This window comes from Engraulis encrasicolus, chromosome 17 (assembly GCF_034702125.1).
Source record: "Engraulis encrasicolus isolate BLACKSEA-1 chromosome 17, IST_EnEncr_1.0, whole genome shotgun sequence".
In the NCBI taxonomy this organism is placed as follows: domain Eukaryota; kingdom Metazoa; phylum Chordata; class Actinopteri; order Clupeiformes; family Engraulidae; genus Engraulis; species Engraulis encrasicolus.
Window position 1 is genome coordinate 35081358 of NC_085873.1, and position 13691 is coordinate 35095048.

Here is a 13691-nt window from a genome sequence, read left to right on the forward strand (position 1 = left end):
CTAAATCGAGGTGAACCCTGGTTCCGTTGCCATGCAAACCTTTTTTTCCCGCTCATTGTAATCTCTGGACCCTAACTTCACTGCATGTAGCTTGTTTTGTTTTTTTAAGATCTAGTAAAATGTACAATATTTATATATGTATAATTAAACTCAAACATTGTTTTTTTTTTGTCTTCTTTCATTTTTAAACTTACAAACACCGTTCTTGACATCTTTTTGTAGTAATTTTTTTTTTGTTTCTTTTACATGACGGCCATTTCACAAATCAAAGATGGTTCCACTGGCTGTGGGGGGAGTAATAGTAATAACAAGACATTGCCCCCTGTAGGATGGGAGACGTGCATGCAACGTCCCCGCACACCTAGCTAGCCACAGGACAGCACAGCGCAGGCAAATAGAGAGAAGGGGTGGGGGGGCGCTCGAGGTGGGCGGTGGTGGTCGGTGGTCAGTCGGTTGGTTGGTATTGGTCGAGTGGGTGGTCGGTCGTGGTGTTTTCGGTGGACACTTTGATGGACTGGATGTTATTGTTTGGTGTGTCAGGTGTTATCTGGAAATTTCTTCAGTGCGGGGAGGAAGTGGGGGGTGGGACGCGGGCAGGAAGGAGAATGAAGGGAGATCACGTGGCGTTGGTGCGGCTGCCTCCCCCCCTCCCTCCCTCCCTCCACACACCCCTCCCCCCCACACACACACACCACACCACACCACACCACATCACACCACACAACACCGCCCCCTCCCTACACCCAAAACACCCCCAACTCCTCCCATTTTTAAACCACGCCCCCCTCCTTCCCTTGTACAGTTGGCCGCAGTGTGCCCCGTTTGGCCTCAAAGAAGATGCGTTAACAGCCTGGCGCCATCCAGGTGAGCTGCGGAGACAAGACAAAAGAGAAAAGAGAGGGAGGCAGTGAGAAAAGAGGCTTAATTTTGTCAGCTTTTTTTGATTTAGTCGTAGTCTTAGTCACAATGACGAAAATCAATTTTAGTCTTAGTCATATGTTAGTCATTGCCTTCCCAATTTAGTCTTAGTCTTTGTCTAAACGACGAAAATCAATTTTAGTCTTAGTCAATTTTTGTGATTTTATTCAACACTGTACATAATAGAACTTCTCCACACACAGCGTCTCTTTTTAACATATATCACACTGTACAGAATGAAACTTCTTCACACACTGTTCTCTTTCTCTATTTCATTTAACACCAGTATTAATTTGGTCAGCTTTTCAAAATTTAGTCTGAGTCTTAGTCATAATGACGAAAAATAATTTTAGTCATATTTTAGTCATTGCCTTCCCAATTTAGTCTTAGTCTTAGTCTAAATGACGAAAATCAAAAAAGGGCATTGACACAATATTTTAGTCATAGTCATGGTTGACGAAATTGACACTGGAGGCAGTGAGAAAAGAGAAAAGAGAGGGAGGTTGTGACTCGTGAGACAAGAAAAAAGGGATGAGAGAGGGAGAGACAGTGAGTGATTTTATGTGCTAGTGTGTGCAGCATGTATTGTTCACGTGTGCCTGTGTGTGTGCGTGAGTGTGTGCGTGTGCGTGAGTGTGTGTGTGTGTGTGTGCGTGTGTCTGTGTGTGTGTGTGTGTGTGCGTGTGCGTGAGTGTGTGTGTGTGTGTGTGCGTGTGTCTGTGTGTGTTCGTGTGTGAGAGGATATAGAAGGCTTAGGCTGAAACGTCTGTCTGTCATGCTAACCCACAAGTATAACACATGAGAGTGCAGCCTTTTCACCTGAAAGCATTTACATCGGTTGGTGTGTGTGTGTATGTGTGTGTGATGTGTTCAATCTTTTTTTACCTGTGTTCTCCTCACTGTAGTGGCGCAACAGGCGCCCCAGAGCAGTGTGTGTGTGTGTGTGTGTGTGTGTGTGTGTGTGTGTGTGTGTATGTGTGTGTAATGTACATGTGTATATCCTCCTCACCTGTGTTCCTCCTCACTGTAGTGGCGCCACGGGCGCTCCAGAGCAGTGGAAGTGTGTGTGTGTGTGTGTGTGTGTGTGTGTGTGTGTGTGTGTGTGTGTGTGTGTGTGTGTGTAATGTACATGTGTATATCCTCCTCACCTGTGTTCCTCCTCACTGTAGTGGCGCTGCGGGCGCTCCAGAGCAGTGTGTGTGTGTGTGTGTGTGTGTGTGTGTGTGTGTGTGTGTGTGTGTGTGTGTGTGTGTCTGTTTGTGTGTATGTTATACTATATCCTCCTCACCTGTGTTCCTCCTCACTGTAGTGGCGCGGCGGGCGCTCCGGAGCAGTGGAAGTGTGTGTGTGTGTGTGTGTGTGTGTGTGTGTGTGTGTGTGTGTGTGTGTGTGTGTGTGTGTGTGTGTGTGTGTGTGTGTGTGTGTGTGTGTGTGTGTGTGTGTGAGGTCTACTCCTCACCTGTATATCCTGCTCACTGTAGGGGCGCGGCGGGCGCTCCGGAGCAGTGGAAGTGCACGTTGAGCCACTTGGCGTCGCGGCGGTGCCAGACGCGCGTCTCCTCGGACTGGCAGGAGCGCGGGCGACCTTGGCCATCCATGTACTGCGTCAGCCGGATGTAGGCGATGCACGCCGCGTCCTCACCGATCAGGTGCACGTGCGGGTTCAGGATCGTGGTGTGCACCGGCTTGTTGTTCTTACTCAGCACTGCGGAATAGGGGATGCAAATTATCGATTCATTCATTAATCATTAGTTGATAGCCTTATCGATCGACTTACGATTAATTGATAAGCTGCGTTTTCCTCCCGAAATCTCAATGTTTCTCAAAAAAAAAACTACTCAATCTAAAAATTTTAATTAAAAATTGAGATAAAATACCACATTTAAATAATTTCATTTCAATTCTTTAATCCAAAGGTGATTCAAATATTCCAAATATTTTGCGATTAATGTTTTTTAATCAATCAACGAATTGATCGATTAAAGTCGATTAATCGATTAATCGTTTGCATCCCTACTGCGGAGTAAACAGTAGAGACAAAATGGAGACTGAGAACCCAAAGGTTGCCTTTGGCATAACCGAATGTCACTTAAAGGGACACTGTGAAGGAAATGGTCAAAAAGGGTACTGCAACTATGCTGCTCATTGAAACTGGGCTGCCAATTGCCAAATTTGACCTTTACATGAAAGTTTAGTAATAAACAAATATTTTCTACTCCAAGTACAGTCATTTTTGCAGCTAAAAATGGCTATTTTTGGAAATTCAAAATGGCGGACCATGGAGAAGATCCCCCTTTTCATGTATGAAAAGTGCAATTTTTCCAGTCATAATGAATACTTAGAATTTGATGGTGGTGTTAAGTATTCATGAAAAAGGTAACATTAGTGAATGGGCAGCATGAATTCTGGAAATAAACAACTAAAAATCTCACACAGTGTCCCTTTAAGGCCAACAGTCATAAAATGTTTATTTTGACTGTGACTGTGTCATGTCATGACACTATTATGACACTATAATGACATGCTTGTGACACCGGCATCAAGTAAAGTGTTACCGAACATTTTTACCAGGGAAATCCCATGCTGCTCGTTATCTTCTTGGTCAGATCAACATCTCAGTTATGAGATTTAAAAGTCAATGATAATCAAGCAAGTGTGAACCGGCTTGTTTTTCTGATTCAACACCATGGAATGGAGCAAAGAGAGAAATGGAGGCTATGAACTAATTGGGTCTCATTTTATCACACACACACACACACACACACACACACACACACACACACACACACACACACACACACACACACACACACACACACACAATATATATATATATATATATATATATATATATATATATATATATATATATATATATAAATAAATAAATATATATATATATATATTGTGACAGGTCATTGTTGGCACTTAAAACTTAAAAAAAAACCCTAATATTTTGTTTACATTAGATTACGTGTCTTTGTGTAAACAAGGCCCAACTGAATACGTCAGACGCCTGTGACTGTCAATTGAAGGAGGGAGAGGGAGAGATTTATCGACTACAGTAAGAGGCCGGATATGTAATCTGGCCCCCTTAAGTCTCCCTTGAAAAAATTGGACTAAAAGGTAAGCCGGTCTAAAAGGTAAATACCCGCTGATGTGTTTTCCGGCTCTTAATGGAAACACATGACATATAATTTATTGATCCCAGGCTGGGAAATGAAGAATAAAATATATGTATTGATCTGTTTAACTAATGTATCTCAACCTTGTCTAAATGTATGTTCAACAACAACAACAACAACACCACACAAATTTATGGAAACCCCAAAGGACCCCATTCACAGAGTGGTTTGGCAATGGGATGGAACCTTCAGACATTTTCCAACCTCTACCTTTTTTTCTGAGAAGATTTTATTGGACTTTTTGAGCCCAAATTGTGTCCTTACTCATGAATGCAGGTTGGAGTATATAATACATTTTAGTTGATGGAAAACCACCACTCAGTCTGTGTTTGTTGTAAATCTGAAGAAGACCTCATGGTTGAAATGCGGATTCATAATCCAGAAAAGGATTTCAGATATGTGGATTTGAACTTTGTGGTGTTTTTCCTGCACCTTAACAGCGGTATGCACAATTTTTTCGCCATATCTATACAACAAATAAAACCCTTGTCTCTTATTCTGCTAAACACAGGAATAAGGGGTACTGTAGGTCATAGGCGTAGCCATGGGTGGGCCTGGGTGGGCCTGGGCCCGCCCACTTGACATCCAGGCCCGCCTCATTCACACTTGACAGTCAACTGTTGCCTCATTGAACTACAATTAATGGCATAGCACTGAGCGATAATTAATCATTTTGTCAAAAGTCTGGTTCATCTTCTGTGATTTCTATGATTTTAATGTCAAAGTATCATTTTTGAGCACGGTTTTATAATATCTACCTACACGCTTTCGGGTTGGGCCCGTCCGATTTTTTCTGGGCCCACCTGTTTTATTATTTCTGCCTACGCCCCTGCTGTAGGTAGGCATTACTCACGGTTCTCAAAGTAGAACTTGTGGAAGTCCATCCCCTCCACGAGGTTGCCAAGGGCCTCGGGTTCAAAGGAGGTCAAGCCTGGGTCACAGATTCTCCTGAAAAAGACGGAACCATCCATACAGAGAATCGTATATGAGAGTGAGATAAAGCAGGCTGGTTCTTTTCCGGTATCCACTTTACGTCGAGTGAACGCCCCTTTAGGACAGTGTTTCCCAACCTTTTTTGTCTTGTGTACCCCCAAGCCTTTTCGTTGTGCCATGAGTACCCCTTAAGTCAAGTTCTATATCGCTTTCTCCATCCCAATGTAACTAAGCTCCATATATTTGTTATTTGTTACATATTTCCAAGTACCCCCTGCAGTGTGCTCGCGTACCCCTAGTGGTACACGTACCCCTGGTTGGGAAACACTGCTTTAGGAGACCTTCGATTAGGAGACCTTAGAATCCCCTTAGCGCTGTAGATGGCGGTAGCGCACGTCTTGTGCAAACATCACAAAAAGAGAAGGAGAAGGAGGGACAATCATGGGCGCAGATAGCTTTTAAAAACTGGGGGGGACATTTTCACAACAAACCGTCGGGGGGGGGGCGGGGGTTATTAGGCTATTATAATACCCTGATTATAATACACTGAATATCGTTTTTTTTATTGTTAGTCGCCTATTCATCTTCCGCTAAATAATTGTACTTGCTTTAGTAGCCTAGGTCTACTACATTAAAAAAAATAAATCTTGATTAAAAAATGTAAACATCACATGTTTAAACCGCTCCAGCTTCTACTCAGAATGTGCACGAGTCTCCCATCAAGACCCCGCCCCAGTGCGCGCTTCTAAACACCTCTCCCATCCCATCAGCAAGTGCTACTTTCCCAACCAATTCAAACTTTAAACAGGAGAACTGTCAACAAATTTCACGTTGTATTAATGTAGGCCTACAGCAGGCTATGCAACAGTGTGTGATTTATGGCTGTAGAAATGTTAAGACGACCAGTCTCGCAGTTTTGCATGCAAACATAACTTGAGTCCAGGCGCGGTTTTGGGGCGTGTGATTGGTAGGCTAAGCAAGAAACTGGGTAACCAAGTCAAACTAGGCTATATGGTCTCCTCCAGATTAGACATTTTTGATAATAAGCGACTTAAATGGTAGCCTAATTCTTGAGCTCTTCAGACAACCTCTCTGCCACTAGGCTACTCGTCATTTTTCTACCACGCTGCGTGTCATATTGTATCCTTCAGTTCACTCCACCAATTAATGCAATCCACACGTTTGCGTTGCAATACCGCCGTTTAACAACAATCCTCAGTAAATGCATCCAACAGAATGACACCACCGCAATCATCATTCCAAAAATCCGTAAAAAAGACATTAAGTCCGATGTTCACAGCATAGGCCTACGCTACAAAACAAGAGACCGACACCACGAGAGCTAATTGCGTTGGCTTTGATTGACAGCTGGCATGGCCCTACAAAGCTGTCTTTTCACTCGAAAACAGGTCCACGACAGAGACAAAAAAAACCCTTCCGAACAATTAACATCTGTTAACTACAAACAGCGTCACAGCGGATATGAACCCATAGTGACCTTACCTGAAAACGTTGTCTTGAAAGCAGCTAAATCCCAATTTTTAATCCATGCGTTCCACCACCATCGTTCACGTTCCACAGTTTTTGTAATCCACATCACAGTTAGCAAGAAAGGGACTGTCTTCGACATTAACTTTAATAACAAAAGCAACTGGTCTGAGCCACAAATATAATGTAAATATGACGCCTGCTCTTCTCCACTTCCTGAATCTAGCCCTGTCAAAAGCCAATCACCGTGAGAAGCAAAAAGCTTATGGCGCTTCAAATCTGGGACTTCAGTGGCTGTTAGCCAATAAAAAAATAGATTTACTGCCATTAACTTCAATGCATTTGCTTAATTCTGCAATACCTCACCACACCATCGCAAGCATAGAGATTCTATGTCGCTACCTGGTGTCACTGTTGAGTCAGCTGACACAGTGAGCTGACAGAGCCGTGTATAGAGTGTAATGCCGTTTTTTGCCACATATGAAAGTGAATGGTCCAGGGAGGCGCTATTTCGCACATTGCAAAATGCAAAGGCAGAAATCAGATATTTTCTCCATAAAAGTGAGGGGGACGGGTCCACGTGAATGAAAATCTGGGTACGTCATGTCCCCCCCGTCCCCCCCGCTATCTGCGCCCATGGGGACAACGCCCCCTTAGGAGACCAAATTTTGAGCACACGCTTTTGCATTGAGTGGGCGCGTTTCGATTCCTCTTATTATATATCCAACCTCTTTGGTCCATACACATACTGTATACTGTATAATACAGCAAATCTTACCAAATTCAGAATTTAACTGTTAAACTTGACAACCAAGCTGAACTGAAGACTAGACAGTGGCAGGGCTTGACATTGGCACCTGGCCAACTGGCCAAAGCGTGTCACAATACAATTTGCCAGTCATTCTTGAGTATGCCACATAACAGTAGCTTGTCCACCAACTGTTCATATTTTTAGTTTTAGTTAGTTTTAGTTCAGAAATGGCAGAGAAAAGAAACTTTCTGTATAGCAAAACGGTGGATAAGAAAAAAGGCTGAATTGCTCGTGACTCTGGGAAACCATTAACCACAATGATCAGTGAGCAATAATGTGAAGGCTTTATTTGCAAGTATTGGCAGAGGACGCGCTCAACTTCTTGGAAAAACGAAAGTCTTTGGGTGCGAGATAAAAAGCGTCAACTTAAGGAAGAAAAATCTGCACTCACAAACTGCGTCTCATTATTTATTTATATTACCACCATGTCCAAAAAGCAAACGCGTTTCGGCTAACAAGCCTTCATCAGTGCGTGGTACCACGCACTGATGAAGGCTTGTTAGCCGAAACGCGTTTGCTTTTTGGACATGGTGGTAATATAAATAAATAATGAGACGCAGTTTGAGTGCGGATTTTTCTTCCTTAAGGCTTTATTTGCAAAACGGTATATCTCCATTTTGGAAAATGTTGGGAAATTGACATTTTTGTACTGGGCATTAACTATCATGGTCATTCACCATTTTTTTTCATCAGAGTATTTCTTGAGCTAATTGAAGGCTAATGACACATGTTTTGAAAATGTATTATGTATTATTATCAACTTAGGGTCATAAAAGTGGGTAAAAATGAGAGGAAACTGATACCCACATGCAGCATATCTCCCGTCATGCTGCCAAACAGCTTCAACCAGTTAGCAAAATATTTTTTTCATGAACGAGTGGAACCCTAGGTACAATATCTGATTAACAATAATCAAGCAGATACATGAAATAGTAAAATTATGAGGTAGTTTTATACACAACTACTGAACATAGCATAACATGCAAAGCGATATAAGCGACACACCACGGCAGTTTTTGGCAGCGTGGCCGAGAAAAGGCAGAAAATGACTTTTTACTGTAAGTGGATTTGTGACAACAATCCCCATAATGCATTGCAATGCTCAAGTTCCACAGGCCACACCCAGGCAGCTCTGCCAGTGACTCACTGGAGCCTCAATGCCAGTGATTTCAAAAGCACTGGCACACTGATCTGAGATAGGTCTGTTAGCGCATTAGGTCCAACCCCTATGGGCGGGGTTGAAAGGGTGAAAAAGGCTTGTAGTCTCAACAGAAATCCACCTCTCTTACACTTCCTCCTACAATGATGCAAAATGACGATTTTTACATCATTGTAGGAGGAAGTGTTAAGAGGTGAATCCGGATTTCTCCTGTCTCAGGGGGAATTGAGAGAGTGTTGCACGACCATTCAAAAGTATGACTGGCTGTCTAGCAATGGAAAGCCTAATGCAAATGGGTGGAGTGTCCCTTTAATTTGTCTTGCTATGTAATTTTACTGTATTGAATACCTTGGCATGGACCATGCATTTTGTGTCTGACGTAAATAAAGAATTGTATTGAATATGTACTCACGTGTAAGCATCGAAGTCGCCATTGTTCATGGCCTCGATCAGCTGTTCAGTCATCTTGATAATCTCCTGCTTACGAGCTGCAGGGGGAAACGGAAAAAGGGAAAGGGAGAAGAGGAAGAGAGGGATGAGGAGAGGAGAGGAGAGAAGAGAAGAGAGGAGGGGGATGGAGAGAACAAGGTAAGACAAGGAGACGGGGAGAGGAGGGAGGGACACAGAGGGAAGGTAAACAGGAAAAGGATCATGAACACCAAGTCTTGGGATTGTACGAATTGTAAAGAAAAATCAGCACACAGAGAGAAACTACATACACAACACTAGTTGAGTTGTATCATTGAAAAATGCCCAGATGATACTGATAGGCCTACTGATTTTCTTTCCGTTGCTATAAATCCAACAACCAGAAAGAATGGCCTTGGGGTGACCTTCAGAATGTTAATCAGTTACGTGTACTGTATGTCGGCAGATATTGCCATCTGTTTTCTTTATATACAACACTGCCCTGCCTGCCAACATGATGTTTTAATATGCTGTGTAAGCACTATTACGAAACGTTTTATTAACCATTTTATTATGAGGCATTTTCTCTGGGGAAGAAAACCGAATCTCCCACCTTGTCAAAAATGACCTAATCAAATCACCAGAACATTCCGTGTTACTGCCTGCCGTGCCGAACACACCTAAGTCAGCCCCGTTCATAACCCATATTGAGCCATTAAATGTTACGCGTGGCGATTAGGTCCCTTTATAACCTACTACTACGTAAACTGCGGCAGTTCCATGGAGAAGGAAACTGGACTATGAATGAGCAATTCAACTTGCTGTAACTCATATTAATCACAGCTCAGGTATTCATGTATTTTTTTCACTAATTTGACAATTTATTCATCTTTGCTTTTTTTTGTAGCCCTCGTGTGAGATGACGAGGCCTGGCGGTAAGCATTTTTGCGGCGCAGGAATTGTCGTAGTCCTCAGCAATGAGATTCTCAATCAGGGGCGTAAAGTATGCCCCCGCAGCCCCCGGGAGTCAGGGGGGCCCATGGGCGCTTGACTTGAAGAAACGGGCCCCCTCCACATGATATTAGGCGCCCTTTTTTTCGTTGACAGGGCCCTACTCTGAATACTTACAATGTAATGGGAAACGAATTTTGGGGCCCCGCACCATCTCCCTGGTATGGTGCAACTGACCCCATTTGTCCACTTCTGTCAGTGGGCCTGCTGGGCCATATCACCAACATTTGAATAGAGCAGATACATTACAATTCGAGCCAAGCTGTTTACACCTATACAGTATGGATATGGATATGTTTTGTAAACACACCTGTTTGGGCCTTTTGTTTATAAGTACACAGAGTTCTAGCTATCTAAAAAGCTATCTTTTTTAAAAAACGCCCCTGTCCCAATGGTTTACAAAATATCTGTATATGTGTAATTAAAGCCTAAGTCTTACCAAACTCATCTACAAAAACACAGCAATTATGCAACATAATCCGATGTGCAATACTCTTCAGTATTGTATGTGCAATACCAATGCCGCCTTAAAAAAAAACATCTCTTTCTTTTGCATGCCGGACCATACTACATCAGGGCTGAGTTTCTCAAAAGAGAAGTTGTTAGCCTGATAGCAACTTCGGTAGTTGCCAATGGGAAAATGCATTGAAAACAACAAAGTAGCTAATGTAGTAAGCAACTTTGGTTTTGAGAAATTCACCCCTGGGGATGTGCTGCATGAGCCTAGTTAAGCCCTGTCAAACCCCTTGTACAAAAAGCACAGCCATTGTGCAACATACTAGGGCTGCACGATATCAGAAAAAAAAATCGATACTCGATAACACCTCGATGACGATATTTAAACGATATTTATAAATATAGTCGAGTGTTTTTCATTGTGCAACATACTAGGGCTGCACGATATCAGAAAAAATATATATACTCGATAACAGCATGCAATACCTCGATGACGATATTTAAACGATATTTAGAAATATAGTCGTGTTTTTCTTGTCATTCATTTGTCGGTCTGTGTGGGGGCGTGGCTTTGGTCATGGTTGTGTGTGTTTGGTCATGGTTGTGTGTGTTTTTGGTCATGGTTGGCTTCTTGCGCATTTGTTGACATTCAGTAAGAGATTGGAATGCACAGAAATGTTTTACTCGTTCGCGATAATTCAGACATTTTCACGAAACGCATATTGCCACACTTGATATCGTGATTTCGATACATTTTGGATATATTGTGCAGCCCTACAACATACTGTAGGCTAATAATGGAATTTACTTGAAATGGTTAACGTCATACTGAGCAAAGTGCTGACAAGTTAAAAGCTTAAAAAGGCCAGGTGGGCTCCAAGGGTCTTTGCACTTAACAACAGCTATAACCCAATAACCGTATGCATGTTATTGTATTTTATTAAATAAAAACCATTTTACTTCACTTTGCAAAAGCTTCATGCTGATCCATGTAATTTCCTTCCTCTAAAAGTGGGGTCTTTGCTTATATTTTCCACAGTGCAGACTCAGGTCTATTGGCTGTCTGGCCATGTCTGCCTTTCATGTCTATTACTAGGGGTGTAAATCACAGCCTTCATGACGATACGATACGGTATCGATTTCTTAAATCAGGGATTCGATTTTTTTTCGATACTTAAGAATTCCCCACGATAAGATGCGATTCGGTTCGATTCGATTTTTTCCAATTACTTTTCCACTACTATTGTGTTATGGAGCTAGGGCATTGCACAGGGGCCAGCGATTCGATTCTTTTCGATTCTTAAGAATGCCCCGCGGTACAATGCGATTCGATTAAATCGCCAGCCGATACTTCCAATACATCAATACATTTAGATTTTATTTACAGTCCTATCTATTACCCAGGGTGGGATTAAGATGCCCTGGGGTCCCTAGGCTACAGGTTGCTGTGCCCCCCCCCCAGAGAGCAATTTGTGATGCATTTCCATAGACAGTGTCATAATTACATGCTAGGAATTAAGGATAACCATGTCTACCAACTCAACTTAACAAGACAGATGAACTTTTTCAATCTTGCATCTTGCCATAATTCTGCATTTTTTTCACTTTTGACCAATCAGGGGCCCCCTGGCAGGTGAGGGTCCCTAGGGCCCCAGGCTGCAGCCATACTTAGCCTTTGCGTCAGTCTGGCCCTGCTATTGCCGCTCGATTATCGGTTCCACCTCATTTGGGCTCCAACAGATTACTGTACAAGACTACTCTGACTCAATAATGTGGTATATTAAATATTCTTTATATTATGCCTGAAGACGATCTATGATGGAAACGTTGCTCCCAATAAATTAAGTCTTTTGCAAGCAGTGTGCAGATCCTTTCCCGCTCCTACATATTTAATATTTCCCATCAGGCAGGAAGGAACAAACCTCGAGGACTAACTCACTGTAACCTGCATTCAACTGAAAAATTAGTCTTTTAGGTCAATTACGTCAAACCAGTTACATTTGGAGGCTAAGCAAGTATAAAGGACTACTGGTTTCCATAGAAAACAGTGGTATGTATGTCTACGTCTATTCCACTCATACCTGCTATGCATTGAAAAGCTATCAAAGCTATCTGACCTCACATGAAAAAGGTCCTTTATTTGTGTACAATTAAACACCTACTCGCACTGAAGGGTTTATTCCTGCTCCGCATAAGTACATAAATACTGTAGCGATACACTCAACACACGATTCAGTTCGTATCACGATCTTTGACCTACGGTTCGATACACCACACGTGACTCTTATCAATACAGTACACCAAACCCACCCACTGTGTGTGTGTCTGTGTGTCTGTGTCTGTGTGTGTGTGTGTATGTGTGTGCTGCGGTGCGTGTGTGCATGTGATTGAAGTTCTTGCATTGTTTTCAAGAACTTCGCTCCCATGTATGGAAAGAGGCTCGTGGCTTTGATGGGCACATGTTCATGTAGGGGTATGAATGCGCGTTGAAAAGCCACGTGAGCTTGAGTGTGTGTAGGAGTGTGTACAGGAATGGATTATAGCCCCATGGGCCCCTGGGCCAGACAGCAAGAAAGGCCCCCCTCTGTGGGTGTTGCTAGTGTCCAAAAAGGTTGGGTACTAGATCAGAATTTAACCCCTTAAGACACGGCATTATAAATTAGCTGTTACCAGAATGGCAATGACCAAGTCGTAATGTATTACTTAAGGCCCCGTGCACTGTCATAGTAGTATAGTACTATAGTAGTTACCGTTCAATATCTATTACACCGTGCCTCAGGAGGGGGGGGGGGGGAGGGGTGTCAGGGTTTGTCCCCTGAGAAAATGTGAAAGTGTGAAAATATAGTTAATAAAAGTGCAATATTTAACACAGAGCGAGTATGGAAGTATAGAGGCTTGGGATTTCGGGCCCCCTTGGTTCTTGGCCCCCTGGGCCTGGGCCCTATAGGCCTGTGCAGTAAGCCACCCCTGAGTGTGTAGGATCGAGTGTATATGCATGTGCAACTCTAAGTGGGCTCAAGTGGATGCTCATACGTCAATGTGTATGGAGTGGAGTGCAAAAGCCTGCGTATAGGCACATATGAATATGGTTGTGTGTGTGTGTGTGTGTGTGTGTGTGTGTGTGTGTGTGTGTGTGTGTGTGTATGTGTGAGAGAGAGAGAGAGAGAGAGCAGCATAAGTACCATGTTAATGTGTGTGACTTTGCATAAGTACCACCTGTGTATTATGTCTTGCATGGGTAGCATGCTAATGGAATTGTGTTTATTTGCAGAACTAGTAGGTGTGTGTGTGTGTGTGTGTGTGTGTGTGTGTGTGTGTGTGT

The 13691-nt window shown here is 42.9% G+C and overlaps 1 protein-coding gene across 10 annotated transcripts in view; it reads right to left on the minus strand.

Annotated features, from left to right (window-relative positions):
- Positions 1-734: 734 nt before the first annotated feature.
- Positions 735-13691, minus strand: part of camk2g1 (calcium/calmodulin-dependent protein kinase (CaM kinase) II gamma 1) — a 172911-nt gene continuing 159954 nt past the window's right edge. For 5 of the 10 annotated variants that reach the window (XM_063220679.1, XM_063220685.1, XM_063220680.1 and 2 more), the window contains 4 exons: positions 8907-8982; positions 4957-5051; positions 2378-2623; positions 736-869 (listed from right to left, as the gene is read on the minus strand). In XM_063220679.1, the coding sequence (XP_063076749.1) occupies positions 2391-2623; positions 4957-5051; positions 8907-8982 (404 nt within the window). In that variant the 3' untranslated portion in view covers positions 736-869; positions 2378-2390. Of the gene's footprint in view, positions 870-2377; positions 2624-4956; positions 5052-8906; positions 8983-13691 lie in introns of all 10 variants that reach the window. The other 5 variants (XM_063220683.1, XM_063220682.1, XM_063220678.1 and 2 more) reach the window with 2 other exon arrangements.